The sequence below is a fragment of the Halyomorpha halys genome, unplaced genomic scaffold, assembly GCF_000696795.3.
Source record: "Halyomorpha halys isolate HHAL.00 unplaced genomic scaffold, Hhal_1.1 Scaffold542.1, whole genome shotgun sequence".
NCBI classification, from domain to species: Eukaryota; Metazoa; Arthropoda; class Insecta; order Hemiptera; family Pentatomidae; genus Halyomorpha; species Halyomorpha halys.
In genome coordinates, this window is record NW_027105041.1 from 263,563 (window position 1) to 285,051 (window position 21,489).

Sequence of the window (21,489 nt, forward strand, 5' to 3'; positions counted from 1 at the left end):
CAATTGTATATTAAGACCTGAAACTCAGGTCGAAACGTCGGCATAAAATAAATAAATATGGTTTTGTTTATTTATGTTGTTCTTTGCTGACCGCACCCCCTCCCCCCCGACAAACTTCTCCAACGCATTATATACCTATTAATCGATCGTAATTTGTTTGATCTTAAAGCGAACAGAATAGTATTATTGAATTTGAAGTATGTGTTAATAACCCTTGATATTCCTGGATTACAGACGAAAATTCAACAAGTATCAAAGTTAATTGTGATTTTTTGGTTCATCCTCCTTATTGGTCGTTTTGTTTTATTATGTTTATTATGATTATGTTTTGTAAGATAAATCAAATGTATTTTTAAAAACTAACGCATGTTTAAAGAACATACGTAATCTATATTTTTAAACATTTCGAAATCTTAATATGTAAACTAAGAATACAAACATATTTTTCCTGTCATGACTTTTTGCACGGTTCTATGTTCAGAAATTTTAGGCCAACGGCCAGATATAGATAAAAAATATTACCTAATTATGGTATGTTGCCTCGACTTCAGTTCCCAAACTATTTTTCGAACGGTGCCAAGTATTTATTGTTTATCCTTTAATACATGTATGTTGAGAAAAATTTGGCAGTAGTTGCACAAAAATAGGTGAGGTGTGAATGAGAGGGTGAGTCCTGGCACACACTCCGGTCCGCCGGGAATGTCCCTTGGCTCCATGCCGTCTTGCGTCGGCAATTAAATCAGTTAGTGAGGACAGAAGCGTCTTAGTTATTTATACTATCATTGTAAAATTTAAGTTGTCATATAATTAGTCATATCATATCACATCATCACATATCATGTGTATGTCACGACGGTATGGATCAGTGGATGCAGTAAGGGTACTGGCTCTTACCAGAAAGATAATTGAACCCACCAGAACGGATCCCCAAAAGTTTTTTTTTTTTTAATAATTTATTATTGTTATTTACAACTGTATAGACACATATACAACAAGTAAATTTGCTGTAGGTGACATAGTGACATGATACAAACATGTGGAGAATCTACCCACTGATAGAACTCCAATAACATTTCTAGAGGAGAAGATCTCGAGGCCATCTTCTTTTCAGACGCCTAGGAGGATTATTAGGTCATGAAGAAGAAGCCAGGTTAGAAACAAGTGGATTTGGGTGGTTGAGAATTTTATTATGGAAGGAACGGTATCTGGTTCTGGCCAAATCGGCAACATATGGAACATTGAGGTCCTGATGGATGACTTGATTTGTGACAAAATAAGGAATATTAAGGATTTTACGAAGGATTTTGGACTGTAAAGATTGGATTCTGGAGGAATTTGATGGTTTAGTGTAGCCCCTAAGCTCAACTCCGTATGTCCAGATAGGCCTTATAATAGTCATGTAGATCAGTCTTTTATAATGGATTGGCAATTTAGACCGTTTCTCTAGTAAATTTTGCAATAGTCGAAATCTACGAGCAGTTTCTTGTCTTTTTAGTCTTGTATGAAGATTCCATGTCAGTCGTTTGTCGAGATGTAGTCCTAAGTAACGGATCTGTTCGACAGGAATAAGTAGGGTATTATTAATGGATACTGTAGGCTAAGAGGTCATGGGTTTACGCTGAAGGGTAAATGTGATTTGGTGGATCCCCAAAAGTAAAAATGTAAAATGGAATCCTGGCAGTGAAACGGTCAGATACCTGGGAATTCACTTCGATCGCCGCCTTATCTAACCACCATATAAAGATCAAGCTAACTCAAACCTACGCAAGGTTAGCAATGCTATATCCTATCCTAAATAGAAAATCTAAATTAAAATAGCAAACACCTATTTTTATTTTTAAAACAATTCTCAGGCCACTGCTGATGAATGGCTGTGAAATATAGGGAGCGGCATCCTTTACGAAAAGGCAAAAATTACAATCTTTTCAAAATAAAGTAAGAATTGCAGTGGATGCTATGTTTGTAAGAAACAGCCAATTGTATCGTGAATTTCAAATAGAAACAATAGGGGATTACACGAAAAACTTTTAAATACGTAATATCCTAGCAACAGGAAAAAAAATGCGATTAAAAATTTTAAGTACTTTTAAATTTGTTTTTTTTGGAAAAAATTAATCTCTCTTTGTTGATAGTAATAAACAATAAATGAACATCAAATATGAAATAATTTCATAATTATTCTTTTTTCTTAGTAATTATTACAATTGTAAGACTTCACTTTCTCGTATCTAAATTATATATGTAGTATGAGGATTATCATCCTGCATAATGTACAAGAATCAGTTTCGTCTGAAGGCGGTAAGAAAAAGTTTTGTGATGCGTGGGCAAGATTTTAAAATTCAATTCTCAATATCACATGAGTAGTTTTATACGAATCAATTCAGTCACAGAGACACTCATGAGTGTTAGTAATCAGTAAGTTTCGGTAAAATTGATAAACGACGTTTTGAAATACCACTAATGACATTTTAGTGGGGAGTTAATCAACAGTTATCTGTTGATATATTGATCATGTAAGAGATATGAACAATTTCTTCATCCAAAATAAATATCGATAAGTAAATAAAATAATTAAAAAACAAAATTAATGTGAATGAGAGTAGGGATTAATCGTCAGTATAGAGTGAAGTGAATGTCCTCTTCAACCTTACAAGGACATTGTTTATGATAAGAAGAAAGTTATCTGCAGGTGTAGAATAAACAACATTGTAATTACAGTAACAATTATCGTTTTTATTTAAATATTTTTGATTTTCGTGGTTTTACCTGATTCGTAATTACTAGATTATAATTCATCCATTCATATTGAAATATTTTCTCTTACATTATAACTGTATTTAGTCGAGAGATCGCTTCATGTATTAGCACATAAAAACAGTGGGTCCTTCTTTTGGGGAATCAGTGATACCCACCCTCCCCAGATATGACCACCTTTCCGAATCTCCCATCTCACGTTTTCATCTTTTTATAATCACCCTCTTCCTCGTTTCGCAAATAATTTCCGTCTTTTGGAATATTTATGACATTAAAATAATAATAAAATAAAAATAACTATTTATTACATTGAACAACTATTATATTGAACTACATATTTTACTGTCTTAAAACAACTTTGCTCCCTAAATGGTTATAAGGAAGGTAATGCCTAAGGTATAGTTAGACAGTGTCGTCAGTACCGTTTTACAACTCAATAATTGATTTGCTAGTTGTCGGATATTCCTGAAGAGGCATAACAAAGGGATGCTTGTAAGATAAATATTAATAAGTTAACATGAAATTATTTTAAACAATTCAGTTTATATAATATTTCTTAGTTCGTCCAAGAATAGTTAAATTCATTCATTCATACTGTTGCTTCTTTGTATTCGATTTAACAACCAGGTATGACTAGTAATTAAAAATGTCTAAAACAGCTTCGAGCAAGAATGTTTTCTCTACAATTTAAAACGTCGATTTCGTAATTGCTTTGTAAAATACAAATTGTTTTATTTACAATAATATTATTCGGGGTTCCTATTACATCTTCGGATAATTTTACTTTATTCGATTTTTCTCCCTCTCTATCAAGGGAAGCTTTTTATTCATGTAGGATATTTTTTCTCGCATTCTATATTTAAGACATTAAGGAATAAATTTAATTCCGTTGCGTCTAATTTGTGTGTGGATTTATACGATCGATTGGGTCATCCGATTTTGAAGCAATTTCATAGTTTGTGCTGATTGGTCCCTTACAGATTTTATCAGATCACGCCTATTACTTTTACATGCGTGAACTTAATTTCTTCCGTACACCTGTACTTTGAAAATGGATTGTCTGATTTGAACCAAACTCGGAGGAAAATTGGGGATAAGTGTAGTACAGATAAAATATCTCAATCTTTCAACAATAGTTCGTCCCGTAGATGTTCTCAAACTAACATTGATGTTGAGATGTATATAAGTAGATTAAACAAAGGGAAGATTTTTTAAATTAATCTTATTGCAGATGCATATCAAGGGTGACACCCACATATACTATGATTATTCAGGAATGTGACCTGCCTGTGTGTAACCTTTGATAAGCATTTGAGATTTTCGGTGTCATTAAAAAAGACATTAAAATCCGTGTAACTAAAAAAAATTATAAACTACATCATTTGAAAGTTGTTAATCTATAAATCCACCTTACGTCCAACTTTATAATATAGCGCACCACTGTTCTCCCATATTGCGAAATCTACAGAGGATCATTTGCAATATTTTAAAAATGATATATTTCGAATTATCACAAAAAGGGGAGGAAAAGTTATGAAACTTTCCGGCTCCATGAGGACTTACAATTGCGAAAAATAAAGCATTTTATATCTAAAGGACACGATAAATTTTTAAATGTGTGAAAACCTCATGAATCCCTACTTTCGTCACACTTTCAGGATTACCTCAAAGAAGGTAAATATTGATATAAGAGTGATAATTAAATTATACTTTTAGTGTAAGCTCGCTACCAAAAGAAGGTGAGCCCTATCACCTAGCTATTGATTAGCAAATCCCAAAATTAATAGATGCCATAAAATAAAAATATTAAGACCTCTTTAAACTGCTAAGTATGCATTAAAAGGAGCTTTTTTAGGAAAATGTAATTACGCAAAAGACGATAAGGGGCTATGGGAAAAAATAATTATCTATCTAGCATAAATTCCCAGAATTACTATTGTCATTTTCACTGAAGAAAATAATACGATATTTGAAAAAGAAGGCAATGAAAAAAATGAGGAAGTTCTTTTGACCTACGTACTCGACTGACATTTATTATTAAACAAATCAATATCAATATATTTGTATTTAGTATATACTCAATCGGATATATTGGATATTAGAAAAAAAAATCATAAAGTTTAATTACATTATTTTTACAATAAACCATTTGTTTTATTGCTATGCTAGAAGCTTTTCATTGACTCCACCTATCTGATCAGTTATTAAATTGTATCATTTATAGTTTTTTCTTTTAAGGATTTATCATTATAATTAATCTTATTTTTTTATTCTATCACTTGGATCATTTTAGATATTTGTTTTAATTTCCTGCTATTAATTATTAGTTAATATTTCTGAATTCTTTATTATCATTATCAATTTAATTTTATATTATTTAAAATTTCGGCATAATACATACCTTTTTTTTTGTTTATTTTATTTGTGTATAATATAACCTCTAATACTATCGTACTTTTTGTTTTTGCTAATACTGTTTTTCTTTAGTTGGAGTAGCAACCGTGTAACGTAAATAATGTTATAAAATAGTGTTTAATAAAGAAGCTTAGTTCTTTTAAGGACTATATTATTGCTTTAATTGCTATATTATTGTATATAAAACAGTTACTCACTAATTTATCACAAGGCCAATTTTAATGAAATTAAATGCTTAGAGAGAAAACGTTCTTTGTTTTATTTTTCTTGTTTTGTTTCTGTTGTTTTGATTCTGAGTGAAAATTCTGGCTACTTGCTTGATTTGCCAACTAAATAAATATTTTCTGGTATAACTCTCTAGCTGTTCCTTCCGTAATTTCTCCTTCTTTCTCAATGGGAATAGAGAGATTTCTGGAGGGATTCCTGAAAGCTGACTGCCGGGAAACAATCAATTTAGACGCGGTTAAAAGTAGAAACCCGCGCAAAACAATTCTTTTTAGAAAATAGAGCTCTAAAATATCGGTGATTTACGAATTCATTCGTTTCATATTATTTGCATATGGTTAGGAAAAAAACGTTGAAAATCTTCTCTTTACAAATTTATTGAATAAGTATTTGTTTGGTTTTGAATTGGAATAGTCCCGAACTCAAACGTCTTATGTCATTTTGATAGATATGAACGTCTATTAGGTATAATTAATTTGTCATTATCATCTTAAGAAAAATATGATTCTTAGATTTTATTTAAATTGTTAGGTGTATCTCAATGACCTTTGTCGACTCACACGAAAATCTCTTCCGAAAGGAACCGAAAAATATTTTTGTGAATTTGTATTTGGAGCATCCAACATTCAGAAAGATAATAAAGCTGACAATTTCAAAATAATTGCTGCTAAACTTCTAAATTATTTTATTTATTACCCCAAAATATATGAAGATTAATTTATTTAGAAAAGAAAATATATATTTCAAAAGTGTTTAAAAAAAACAACTAAATTTATTGAACTACTCTATAACAAAAGATTTGGTAAATGTTCTTTAAACTATATGGTACCATATCTGTTTAATCATTTACCTGAAAAACTAATAAATATAATAATAAATCGATCACAAATAAAACTAAAAAAGAAATATTTGACTGGGTACTTTCTTCTATGATTCTCAATAACTGATTTTGCTTCACCAAATGACAATGTATGTCAGTAGTTTTTCTTAATTTCATTTAATGATTCATTATATTTCAATTAAAATTAACTATATATATGTTTGTTTAGTTGTATGTATAATTTATTTAGATATGCTTAGATCCTTAATTTTATTATATTCTTGTATTATTTTGTTTTAATGTATCCTTTAGCTGCTCTTTAGTTTTATGCTCCTTCCTTTTTTATTTTAGATCACATATAGTATGATTTTTTGTTTATTATATATTTTATTCTTTTTTATATTTTATGTTGTATTTTTAATCAAGTTCACTCCATACTTATTTTGAATTCATTAACATATTATTCTTAATTCACTAATTGCAAATTTGTATTATTATTCACTTCATAAGTTCTTTCAATTATTTTTATTATTATTAATTTTTCACTTTACTTTCATTTTAGTGTTTAGTTAGTTGAATTATTAGTTTATTATCACTAAAGATTAATTAATATTGTACTGTTCTTGTTTATAAATCGTAGTAGCCTTCACAGCGCCCTAATAATCAGAAATGTAATTAACAAATTTCATTTATGTCTCTCATGCTATAAGTTCTGTATATGGATTTACTTTTATGATAAAATAAAAATAAAAAATGCACAATTGTTTCAAAGAAATTCCTTTTCCTAACGTAGACTCATAGCACAGCGTTTTTGTACATCAATATTAGATGTGGATAGATCCTTGGGTTTTGTTGTGAAATGAATTCAAGATCATGAATTCGTTAGGTATTACATAATAAGTTGAATAAATTGCTTTTATCTTGAAAATACTAGCACAACTGAATCTCTTTTGTATGGTGATGAGTGTAATCTAATTTTTTAGGTAAGAAAGTACAAAAATAGTAGGTATTTGAAAAAAATAATCATGTTATCTTCCGTTGCAATGTCATCGACCGCATAAACAGAAAACGTGTTGGTTATGATGTCATTCATTATCTTAATTGTATCTGTTTAACTATTAGATCATTTCTAGTCCTGGCGAACTTCCAAGACGATATCCAGGCTGTTGCCGGGATTTCATATTGCTCACGTCTATTCAAATGATATGAATACGCTTTCCCAGAGCTCATTTAATTTCATCACATTTTAAAAATAAACAATTTATAGAGTTTTGTATATTCGGAATAGCCACCATTTTTGCGGATAGCCTGATCTGACCGGCAGACCTTATTGTTATTAAAGTTTACATCAGATTTTTTTTTTTTTTCACGTGGTCCCGGACTATATATAAGCTGGAAAGAAGAATGATAAAAAATACTATTTTTATCGTGAAGCTTTGGAATAAGAAAGTATAGTCTAGATTTGAAAAGAACTACTTGAGGAAAAAATGTTTTTTTTTTTTTTTTTTTTTTTTTTTTTTTTTTTTTTTAAGAAATTTGAAAATGTGTTATTGCTAATGTATTTGTAATATCAAGGTGAGAAGCCATCTAAAGACCACCAAATTTGCCATCGATGGCTTACTTCACTGAGGTGCCAAGTCCATTTCCATTAGCTTTACGAAAAATATAATTAAAGTTTCTCCCTTTTATTATTATATGGGCGTCAGTCCATGGAGGTCTAAGTTTAGGAAATTATACTTTAGGAAATAATATCGCGCGTTTTTTGACGTGGTTTTTTCGTAGGTTGGGTTCGCCACTCCCGCGCCTATTTTTTGTGAGTGCCACCCATTGGCTAGCGGGCCTCACAGTGGTTGTGAATGAATTTTGTATTATTTTATACTTGAAAAAAGTCCGGATGAGACCGGAACTCGATCTGACAACATTTGGGTTGCCACGCTGCTACCGCTGCCCCATATATAAAATATAATTAAAGGTTCTCTCTTTTAGAAAAAATAATTAAAAAGCTGTAATTTATCTAAATGATAGAACCTTTAATTGTATTGTTTGTAAAGTTAGTGGAAATTTACTTACCACCACAGTGAAATAAGCCATAGATATGTTTTGTAGTATTCACTTCTATTACCCACTTCTACTCTGTCTCTACTATCATAGATTTTGTCCCCGCCCTTAAGATTCTGAAGGCTCGCAAAAAATCTGAAATTTCATCGAAACGATTATTATAGGATAAAACAAGCTTTCTTTAGATAACAGATGAGAAAGGGGGTGTGATAGAACCCTAATAATTAAAAATTATCTTAAATTATCAATGAATATCATTATCATCAAAAATAGAATGGTGGAGAATGTGGTATTGAATGTGAGTCTTGAAAACAATGATTTAATGATTATTTCAGGTGTTATGGTTTTCAGCGGCTTCAATATTTTGTTTATCTGTGTTAAAAAGACACATTGTGCTAATTTTGTTTTGCATAATTTTCTAATTTATAACTTTCTATTTCATTATTTTGAGAAAATGCAATGATATAGAGAGTTTTTTTCGTAATTTTGATTTTTAAATTAAATAACTCTTAATTCGGATTAGAGAACTTATGAAAAAAATTGGTTATCGACAGAAATAATCTTACCAAAATCATGAGTTTCTTCTTCAAAGTCTACTTCGGTAAACACATCTATTTTCTATGGGCATTAGTGATAAACCGCTCAATATATCTTAAAGCAGTTATACCTCTTAGTCCACATTAATTTATCGATCATTGAAGTTATGAGGACCTGGGCTTTTAAGCTCTGGATAATGTTATAATTGTAAATTTAAGTTTTATTCCTTTAACATAAAACAAAAATTTATTATTACCATTAAACTAGTTTTATTTACATTTAATGTCCTCGTGGCTATTTATGTTTTTACTTTCATTTACCTATATATGGAATATATAGTAAGTATTGCGATCATCATAAATTTATAGTTTTCGATGGAAATGCAAGTTTTAAGGCTCCCCGAGTCCAAATAACATTTCACTTGCCTAAACATGAAATATATTGTACGAGGAAGTATGTATGGCAAGAACTTTCGAATTCGATTTTTTGACGGAAATATAAGTTTTGAGGTTCCCTAAGTTCTAAGTTCTGTTATGTGTGAACAGACTAGCTCAAAAATTGAAAGTCGTACAAAACAGAAATTATATAAAATTGGGAACATTTGCCTGGGATGTAACAGCAACTTTATCGATCAAATCCACTGGCCTAAAGAGACGCTTTATCGAATCGATTTTTATTAAACTCGCTATAACAATGTAAAATTAAGTGTTCTTTAATATCAGCTAAGCGTTATCCTCATTGTAGTAGTATGGCATGGCTTGAATGTGGTATTTGAAAAATAAAATCCTTTTAAGTATTTTTTAATTTTGTTTTTATGAATTAATCAACTATCTCTCATTGTTATAGAGTAGTATAAATATGAACTATGAAAAAATTTGATAATTAACTAAAAGAGAAAACTGTTTTCATACAACCGCTTATAGTACAAGAGCCGGGAAGAAAAAAGGGCAGTTATCTCACCCCAATTTTCGATTACTTTAATGAAAACTATGTATAATTAAAAGTCAAAATTGATGAGTCTGCCAAGTATACGTAGGGGGAATAAATAATGGCGGCTGTTTCAAAACCTTAAAAAACACTATTTTTTCATTCGGAGCTCTATATCTTAAAAACTACCTTTTTAAAAAATTTGTCATTACCTCCCACACAACATTTTTATGAAATGTTGCTTTTTAAAAAGCTATATCTCGAGAACTATTTAACGTAAATAACTCTTTTACGGCTCATATTTTAGCAAATTTGCTCATCTTTAAATGACGTTCTCTTAAGTTTTCTAGTGTTGTTCCCACTTTTTAAGATATAGAGCTCCGAATGAAAAATTAAATTTTTTTATCGCTTTCAAACAGCCGCCATTTTTTATTCCCCCTGCCTATATTTGGCAGACTCATCAATTTTGACTATTAATTATACATAGTTTTCATTAAAGTAATCAAAAATTGGGGTAAGATAACTGCCTTTTTTCTCCTCTTGGGCTCTTGTACTACTATAACTGACTGCAAAATCGGAAATAGCCGAAAGCGCCCGATTTCTTCCGTTTTTATTCCATTGTTATCTTCTGTTAAACTATTGTATTCTCGACTAGTACAGAGTTTATAATCCTTTAATACGAATTTTCATAACAACAGAAAAATAAAAAAAAGGATTTTTTTCCGGGTGTCTTTGTTTACATCCCCATCTAATAGTCCGGATGACGACCGATAACGTTAACATCAACACGAATACAAATACACTCAAAACTTTGGGATGGATGTAGTTTAGGACGTGAAGGTTGATGATGCGCATGCCGGACCAGATTTTTAAAAATAATGTACATATTTTTATGCTTATGATTAATAAATATTTTTTATTTATCTTTTGAATACTTTTGTTTTATTATCGAATATTTCTAAACTTCAACTTTTTAACAATATATATAAAACAAAAACGTTGTATTAAACTGGACAATAAGACGTTAAAGGTGAATATTAATTAAAAACCTCGGCGCTACATTTGTTGGAGAAATAACTTTCACAGTGGTATACTTCCTATCCTGCAGGAAGCTAAAAAGATACGTTATCTCAACGACCTTGTTTGTTCATAAAGCAAATATTGTTCATTTTATCTATTTTTGAACTTTTAATGGTCAGAATAAACAATCGTAAATATTTCAGACATTTTTGTTTGACTTACGTTAATGTCTGTTACAGAGGTAGGATTTAAACGTGTGCTAGAGTAGGTTTTTTATATGTCATTTATGTGTCTATAAGAAATACTTTATTTATTCATCTATGCTGCCAAAATACATTAGGTTGCCATCGCACACTCAATGTATAATCAATGCTCAACGCACGATCAATCTGTAATCGGACATATATACATTACACATACATGGTATAATCATAAAAAAAAGATATACAATAATAGGATATAATACACAATTTTTAAATGTGTAAAATAATGTATTTTACACTAATATTATTATACACAACCTGATTAAGTAACCGCATTAGTCTATAAAACATTTCTCTGAATAAAATTAAATATTTATGAATGTACTATTTGTGTTATAAATTGATTTTCTTTATTAAAAGTCTAAAAAGTGTATAGTTAATCCAATGTATTTATTGACTGTATGGTATTTTCCGCATTTTGACAAAAGTTTCAATAATGTTTAATTGTTAATTTTAGTATCAAATCAGAAACAAATCGCTTTGATTCCGCGTTTGACTTATATATAAGTAATTATATTTACACACTTTAGTATAAAATTTATTTTTAATATTTTTGAAAATTATTGTAAAATAAATCCAATAATAACAACTCACTGCAAAAGTAATTTTTCGCTTTATGTATTGAATATTTTATTTAATTTTTACTGAAAAGTCAAATAGGTCCAGTTTGGTCTAAATCATTCAGTGGTTTTCAATTATAGGGCGTGAAATGAAATATAGAGATGTTCAGAAATATTAAATTAAATAATAGTTATTATAATATTATTTGATCAACTGCAATTGCACTGTGATTTAATACTAAACATGGCATTATAAAAGTGTTTTAATATAAAAAATTCAACTCTATTTATACTGTGAACTATGTTATGTCTTAATTAACTAAGTAAAGTATTAATGACAGTTTTAATATTATAATATTATTATTAATAATAAATTTAATATTACAATATTAATATCAGATTCAATATTGCAATATTAATTTTAATAACATATTCAATATTAATATTAATAACAGATTTCGTTCATTCATTTATTGAAAATATAATATAATAAAAGTTATACAAACAACTTAAATGTAGTATTCTCATTATTACAACATTCAGCTATGTTTATGTTCTATATTTATAAAATTACCTATACTTATGTATCGTTTGCTACTGTATGCATTCTAGATCAGGTTCGCTAGAATTTAATGTTATTAAAAAAATAGGATTCCAAATTTCATTTTCTCTTACATTGATTGTCAAATTAAAAGACAATTAAAATAATGGCTCGTTTTCGATACATGGTTGACTTTGTAATGCAACAGACCCTTAGAGGAATTATACTTAAACTTTACTATTATTTTTAATATTTCTTATTCTATTGAATATTTATTTCATTATTATATTTATAAAAAATAGTTAGTAAATACTTCTAAGAAATACTTTATAAAGTATTTCTTAGACTTCTTGTTATTTTATTTTTAACCAATTATTTCTGTTTTATAAGGGTTGGGCGTGACCTTTTGTAGTTAAAGGTACACACAAACCCAAAAGACTTTTTTTGGAAACTATTCCACTTAGTTTCCTAAAAAATTCTTCAAAGAAAATAGCACTGCAAATTTCTCGAAGAATACTGAAGGCCATTGCAAAAACTCTCTTTCCTACCTTCACATCTAATTTTCTCACATCCCATATTTTTTCAATTTGCATTGAAGAAGAGACACAAACTTGTACTCAATGAGAATTTCTAGCATTATTTAAAATTTTGTCAAAAAAGAATTAAGTAATGCTATTAAGTATTAGAGAACTGGATTTATAAACAGAAAAAAAAACTAAACTGAAAAATTGTCTCATAAACTAAGTATTTTATACGTTTGATACCATTTAATTGAATTAAGTTATACTTAAATACATTGTGTTTAAGCTGTTTCTATAATTTACCCGAGCAGGATGTTGAAAATCCACAGTTAACTATTGCTTGTTAACCTAAATACTTGTCGCCCGTCTATTTCCACCTCGTCTTCTTCCTATCTGAAGTTTGAAAATAGAAGCTAGCGAATTAGGTTAATGCGATCTTCCGAAAATAACGAACCTTCTCTTTGTCGTAAGAAGCTGTGACAAATATCCCTTAGGCCTAGTCATGGCCTGAAACTGTCCCAAAACTATTTTCAAAGATGACATCCTTTTTACTTGAGAACTTTTTATCTCTTTCCTCGGAGTTTCAGTTAGAGGAATTTCCCATTTCAGCAAGGGGGTTGATTCTGATGTTCTTGTATTTATATATATATATATATATATATTAATATCTTTATTGAAATTTACAACTGTATATTATGTAACACATTGAGTAAATTTGATCTTTAGTTAAAATGGAGTGTTACAGGCGTGTAGAGTACCCATTGGTAGCACTCTAATGACATTTTACATTAGCTGGTCTCGTGACCATCTTCTTTTCAGGCGTCTCGGAGGATTGTTAGGAATGGAAGAGAATGCAAGGTTAGAAACTAGGGGGTTTGAGTGGTTAGGGAGTTTGTAATGGAAGCAGTGATATCTGGTTCGAGCTAGATCTTTGATATTTTAATCTTATTTTTAAGTTTTATTTATTTGTTGTATGACAAGTCTTTCTTTTTTAGTTTCTTGTTCAGATTTTATGGTATAGTTTATTTATTTAATTATACGTTATATAATTAAAAATAATATGTGGCGGGCTATTGGTTAAAGCGCTGTGTTCAGCTAAACGAACCAATTACTGTACAGTCTTCCAGCAACATCGCAAGGTTTTGAAGAAAATTTTTCTATCAGTACTTACTTTCTATTAAAGTAGTGGACTTATTTACCATGGTTTGATGAAAACTTTTGTGAATTAAAATTTCCTTTTTAGTCCACTAGAGTGGACTAAAGTGGTTTCCTACTTTTTTATGGTGGCGGAACACTTCTGGCAGTACTAAAAAGAATAGTGAAATGTCAGCGCTGTTAACATATTGATGGTGATTCAATTTAACTGATTATTCTTTCCAAGCACCATTGAATTCAGAAAGGCTGAGTGATTTTGAATAATTGTGAAAATATAGAAATATTTGTCTCTCTCAAACATAAATTAATATTCTAAATCAATATATTCCACAGAAATAAATGCAAATAGAAAATAACTTGTTTTTAGTGATAGTTAATAAATAACTGTCGCGGTACTGTCAGGGTAAAAAGTGTGCTACACTCGCCGTCTATGGTCTTGGCAGTACTATCGCACTATCGTTTCTGTTGTTATGATAGGGGCCCTTTGACTAATAGAAATTAAGAATATTCAAAATCGTTAATTGTTGTTGGCCATACGTAAACATGTATTGCTATCACAAGAATAGAGCTTAAGCCTTTGCTGTACGAAGTGTGGACTATGACTTCTAAGTGAATGAAAATTTCAACTCTAGTGATAGGTTTAGTAATTGTGTAAAAAGTATTTCATATGTAAGCTGTGTGGGACAAGTATTGTACTATATCCCAAAATTGGTTTTATCAAAATATTTGGATTAATTGAACATTTACATTCTTTGTCAATGATTTAACCATTCGAAACACCTGGAAGAGACATTTTTCACGTAAAAGAGGTTGAAAACAACTGCTCTAGAGCTTGGTGGTTTTTCATGTCAAGACTCGTTAGAACCATTAAAATTACTTACTACAGTATGAGAAAGGTCACTCAAATTAAATAATGCATTAATTTATTTTATAGTGCAATTCTCATATCTTAATGCGTTCCAGAATTTTATGGTTAAAATGTCATTGCTGTATCACGCGCTTGACAGTTTCACGTAATATTTTGATGGCATTGAATTTTCCTTGAAGAATAAACATTCCATTTCTCTGCTCTGCTTATTCAGACTAAGCAACACCACAATAAGTTTCTTGATAAGAAATTCGTCATGAGGTCGCGACTCGGTAAGAGTTACGTCGTTCTATTGACCTGCCTTGTGAACTTACAAGACTTCATATCTTTCCATTTTTATTTTTCTCTTTATCCTTTATTTAAACATTGTTTAAAAGCGCACCTAAATGATGGAAGTAATCCTTATGATATCGATTAATCATAAATGGCATCTGGCACGTTTAATATTAATAGAATTATATTTTAGAAGAGTGGAAACAATGGAGTAGTAAGTCGTGATTAATTTATCAAAGTTGAGTAAACTAGACGATATAAACAAATCACAATATACTATTTTTTTCATCCAATTACAAATCGTAAAAATTATATATGTAATATATAAATATAATGAGTTGTATCAAACATACCACATCCTGCGCTACATCTAGGGCAGAAAAGTATTTGTATACACTTTTAGGAATGTATATACTTGAAATAGGGAGTAAGGCACAATGCTACTAACTCCAGAACAAGAGTTCGAATCCGGCTGGGCAGATAATTTACTCACGGCTAAAGAGTAACGAAAATAATTATTTTCTGTTACAATGTAGCCGTGAGTCAACTCTGTGGGTTATAAAGCCCTCTTGAGGTCCATTCAGCCTCATAAAGTGGGTACCCTTAATTGGGAAAAAATCAGGCGGTTGAGAGTGATATTGAAAAAATCACCTCCTTGTACAACCGTTATCTGAAAACAGTGCTTCCTTTCAAAGTACTGAATCTATAACCCTGCATAGATAATAGGGGTAAATATTGTCTGTATTAATTAAATTAAATATTGTCTGCACCTCTAGGTGAATCCATTTTTTAAAAGCAGATCTCAAAACGATTAAAATTTTTTTTTTCATTTTTTTTTAAAAGTAAAACGTGGGGATTAGAATAATCAGTTTATTGTGGTGTATGGTTAATCTGCTACCAACCTTTAATGACATGTTACGTCATCTGCCACGATCGCCGTACTGTTTATAAAGATTGTTCAAATTAGTGTAAACAAAAAGATTATTCAATTCAAGTACATAGCAATAAATTTACTAACTGAACGTGTACTCCAACAATGTACGATTGGAGGTTGGTCAATATTGAAACTGTCTCCTATCACTGTGACGATGTTTTAATTTGATCAGTTGCACTCTGGTTCCTTTGTGTTATTATACATTTATTATTCATTTCAGAATATTTGCATATGGCAAATAGGAGAAAGTTTTTTTTTTTTTCGTATTTTTGGCTCCCTTTTTTTTTTTTTATTTTTTTTTTTTAATCGCTGAGCACGAATGCTGAGTTATACAAAAAAAAATGGCACGTTTTGGGTCCCACGTTTTACAATATTGCTCGATATAAGTAACTTTTTGCAAACACTTTTTACTCGATATTAGTAAACTTTTTAAACACAAATAACTTTATATGCAGGACTCGTTTTAAAAGCATGTATATGTTTATAACATATGTATGTATGTGTAAAAATATGCACATATGTTTACTTTTGTATATAATACGTATACATATGATGTTTAAAATAATAAAATTTAAAAAATAAAAAATTTTTTTGGGGTGGATAAGGTAGGAAAGAATTCTCGAATTATTTTTGGTTGTATTACCTCTCACCTTGATTTTTACCCTGTCCCAGTGCATCAAACAATACTTACATGAATTTTATGTTAAAAACATATAGCCATAAAATTTTACTCCTTTTTCAAGAGGATTTATTCTAAATTGGAAAAGTAACCCCTTAAATGAACTAGGCAACATTAAGTAGGTTTTATAAAAACCTTTTGAGAATTTTTGACTCTACAGGCTGGAGAAAAAACATTTTTCGGTCATCGTAATTATTTTTTACGCAGGAACAGGGGGTCGTAATCCTACAAAACAAAAAAAAATTAAAAACTGAGTCTACTCATTCAAGATCTGATTGTAGCACGAATGGCTAAAAATATTTTCTTTGGGTTCAGGAGGCTTTAAAATAGATTGATCCGTTGAAAACTGCACATCGAAAATTTTACTCGACTACAATACTTCCTTATTTGTGTGTATATCGATTATTATGATTATGATTATTTGTATTCCTTAGTTGTGTATTTCCTTACTTGTGGTAAAAAAATTAAAAAATTGAAATTTATATTACCCATTATTATCTTATTATTTAAATCTCTCTGAAGTTTCTGTTGAAACATTAATATTTTTTAACTTATAGGTTTAAAAAAAAATTAGGAATTTATGTTGTCCACATATTTTAAATACATTATTTTTAGACAGAAAAGCTCTTCTAACCAACCTATAAAGTTTTAAAGTATCTATTTTATTATAAATTTGTAATTGATTGTGTAGAGTTATGGGATTGAATAATGAAGAAATCACTAAAATTATAATCAATACTCAACCGACAGGGAGACGCCTCTAGGATAGGGTGCCACTGATATGGGATAAAATTTAATCCTTATCAATTCATTAGAGTTTGCCTCAATCCTATAATATCAGGGAATGTGGTAGCTCAGCAGTGAAAATAGGTTTTCTTAATCCCGTTCTTTATTTTTAATTAAAAGATTATACTATTATATTATTATATTTAATATTATTCTTTAAAAGTATTTTGTTAAAAAGAAAAAACACACCTTAAAGTTGTTACGATCAAATGCGTAACGGTATTTATACGGTGTAGAAAAAGTATTTCCTCATTACTATATCCTAAAGCCCTCTTGTTTCTTTTTTTTTTTTTTTGTCATTGTAGAAGCCTGAATTGAGGTCTTTAAATTACTTTGGCTTCAATAAAGATAAAATTTGTCGTTAATATTTTATAAATACTCCTTCATTATAAACCGATAGTCAAAAGCTATATTTTTTTCTTTGTAACCGCGTGGCGATGATCTGAATTTGTTTATTTAAAATATCATTCTATAGATAAGATTTCACTGAGTTTTAGGAGATTATAATTTTATCAATAAAATAAGAAATAAATTAAATAAAAAAACTAAAACCTGATACGGATCTCCATGATAATTGAAAGAGCCTCGGAGCTTCTGATTATATGTTTGTCTTTTCCTCATCCGTTCTTCGGTTGCATAACAGTTAAAACTATATATTCATTCAAGATTTTATATAGAATCTTAAATGTTTAAATTTTTTTTTTTTTTTTTTTTTTACTTTCAGGTACTTAAATATAATATATACAGTCAGGGTAATTATTGTTATTGTGAAAAAATTCCAAGTCCAAGTCTTAAGCGGATCTTTAGGTTATAAGAATGATTCTCAAATAACGTACAACTTTCAGGTTCTGATTAAAAAAAATATATAAATGTTCTTTGATAAGTTTATAGTTAAATTCACTATTAAACAAACCTTGGAGACAGACTCAAATAATACAATTTTAATTTGAAATACTTTTACCCATTTACTTGGCTAAAAAACTCCATGTCAATGAGGTCGCCGTAGCAAAAGGCACGAAATCATTGAAACAAACTTGATAAAATCATTTAATACTATAATACCGTTTAATTATTAATTTTAAGATCTCATTTTATAAGGATATTATAATAAAATGAAAAAAATTGAATAATTAATTCAAACCATAGGAAAATCTATATTCAAACCACAAGAATGTTAATTAAATATGTACTTGTCTGTTATTTTTCTTTTCCGGCCGGAATTTGTGAAATAAATAAGTGGTTGCCAATGTCATGTTTAGAACTTACGGGATCCCACAAGATTTTAGAATCCCGGAAATGATTACAATTTCTCTATTTTTGCCTTTTTCAGGAGTTTTCTTAATTTTTTTTTAAACATATTTCGAAACATCCTGCAGCCTGTTTTAACACAATAAACATAATTGGAGAAGATGGTCGGGGGGTGGAGGGCGGTCAACAAAAATAACACAAATAAACAAAAATTATTTATTTGTGCTAATAAATAAAATAAATTCTCCAATTATTAATCTGTGGCCAACTATCTATAATTAACAATAAAAAATATTTTTTTTAAGCTTTCAACCTTGACTTAAATATAGTCAAAACTTGTTTCCCCAGAGATGTATGAAAATAAACCTAAGTTGTATTTGAATCCGAACATCCGTTGACCCAACATTGAGTCCGTGTAGTACACAGCAGTAAAGCATTCCAATACAATTAATTCATCATGTCTATCACAAAGATATGTTTCCCGAGTTCGTGTTATAACTAACATAGATATATACAGTTCTTGAAAATCATTTTATTTAACTGAGACTTGCCTATTTTATTGAAAGATGCCCGTTTTTTAAAAATCATTTTTAAAATTCAATTAACCCTTATCTTATTTGGACTTAATAACTTAAGTGTCACTTCACATGATCAATTTTACACCATTTTCTCTAAAAAGACTCAATTTTTAATTTCAATAATTTTTATTAAAATTGGCCTATCAATGTAGAATCAAGTGATCTTTAGAAACAGATAAATAATACGTGATCCTCATTGAAATAGTGTGACAAATCCTGAATACTAATTTTTGAGAAATTTAAAGTTCCTTTAATTTTGTTTATTTGAAAAAATAAAATAGAAATATCAGATTCTAACTGAAAAAGCCGGCCCCGCCCGATCTTTCCCGATTAGATTATAGCTTCGTTATGTTTTATAAAACTGTTGTATTCATTCTAGGCAGAAAATTTATATTCCGTTATTCCCATCTCGAGAAAATGTGAATTTTTATAACAGAAACGTAAAAATAGCAATAACTACAACACGAGCCCACTAATCTATTAAAAATTTGGGTATGTATCTAGGTTGGTAAGTGAATGTTGTGTGACATTTTTTTGACACGAGACAGTTTGGACAATGAATCTATATGTTACAATTTAAATACAAAATTAAATAGCCGCTACCGGCGAGGGAATACGGCTGATGTGGTTAGTCAGCTATAGAAGATTCAATATCTGTATAATTTTTTTATAAATAAATTTCAGCATACGCTGGGTATAATTTCTGATTTGTTACCTGTCAGAACCTTGCTCGTCATGACTGTCAAATTTAGAAATGTCATTGGACTCCATTTCATGGGTAATGTCGTTTCGCTTTCCATCGGGTTGCAATTCCTCTGCGCAGCCTATCCACCTTCAGCGAATTATAAAAATACCCTAGGCAAGAGTGGAGGGGAGACCATCCCTCAGTCAGTGCGCTTGTGTCTTAGCGTGAGGTTGTTTCTTAGTACCGGTACAATTCTGCCTTACGTCATGTATGTATTTTTTTTTTTTTTTTTATTTATTTATATACCATTAGTTATATGGTTTCAAATCAGTTATTAAATTAAATAGCAATAGTTCTATATAATTTGAATTTTCTTTTTTAAATACAAATTTATATAAGGTGTTTATAAATTCATTTTAACATCATAATACATATTTTGTATTGCTAGAAATGTTGCATTAGTCGCAAAAACTAATTTGTTCTTTTTTTTTCCCTCAAAAGAAACTTTCATTCAAGCTCCTTATAAATTCGACACGCTTTTCGGTACTTTCTTGTGAAACCCGTATCTAAGTTTTTCTTTTATATTAAAAACGTCTAAAGCCGTTCGTATAAGTATTTTTTTGTTATCTTCTTGTTTCGTAGTGCTTATATTGATTTTTAAATGAATATAGACAATTTTAAAAATAAACTGCAAATTTTTTACTTACTGCTTCACTATTTTGAAAAAATAATAAAATTTAAAATAATAAGGTAGGTTACTTCTTTTCAGTGTCAATTATGCAGGAATATAAGTACCATATATTTCTGATATATTTTAAGTAATCACAAACAAACTAAATACACACAAAAAAAATAAATTAAATAAAAAAGTACATTTGAATAATGATAGTAATTATTATCAAAATAATAAAAGAAAATTGTAACTGTGGAACCTTAATTGATGTAAATTGAAATACATAGATCCAAACACTATACTTATTTTATAAATTAAAGTATGATATATATGATGATATACTATTTTAAATTATCATTTTATATAATTTATAAATTTATCATTTTTGCTCTATTTATGTGATAAATTAATATTTACTTTTTGTGCTTTTATTCCTTTCTAAATTCTATTAGGTTTGTTGGATGAGTTAAATTCCTTCAATATCACTATAACCCACAAAATATTGTTTTTTTTATGAGTCGTTAAGATTTATGTAATCTACTTCTGGCTTTTGATATTCTAACTGTCAATTTTACCTATGATAGAATATTCATTAAAAATGTAGTGCAATGCTTTAAACTACTTTTTTTGAAATGAATATTTAAGTTTCTAAACCTTTTTTTTTTTTCAATAAATGTTTTCAAGCCAGAACCTACAATAGTGTTAAATATGAGTTTAAGTTAACTTATTTTTTTTAAAAGTACTATACGACTAACATCTATATTAAAATAATAAAAAATCTAAAATGTTAACTAATCTCATATCTTATCTTACAAATATTTGAAATGCTGTAATAACATTTTTTTTTTTTTTTTTTTTTACAAAATCTCAAAGTATCAAAATATGTAAATACATTATCTTTAAATATATGTATTATTTTTTAGTTTTGTCATTTTAAATTATTATATATTTATTTAAATCAAAGACTAG

The 21,489-nt window shown here is 29.1% G+C and overlaps 1 protein-coding gene across 10 annotated transcripts in view; it reads left to right on the forward strand.

Moving 5' to 3' along the window:
• LOC106684090 (protein Aster-B) overlaps positions 1 to 21,489 on the forward strand; it is a 251,168-nt gene that overhangs the window by 185,701 nt on the left and 43,978 nt on the right. For 2 of the 10 annotated variants that reach the window (XM_067048152.1, XM_067048156.1), the window contains exon 1: positions 19,883 to 20,115. The exons of the other annotated variants lie outside the window; for them this stretch is intronic. In XM_067048152.1, the coding sequence (XP_066904253.1) occupies positions 19,898 to 20,115 (218 nt within the window). In that variant the 5' untranslated portion in view covers positions 19,883 to 19,897. Of the gene's footprint in view, positions 1 to 19,882; positions 20,116 to 21,489 lie in introns of those variants that run through there. 10 annotated transcript variants of the gene reach the window in all.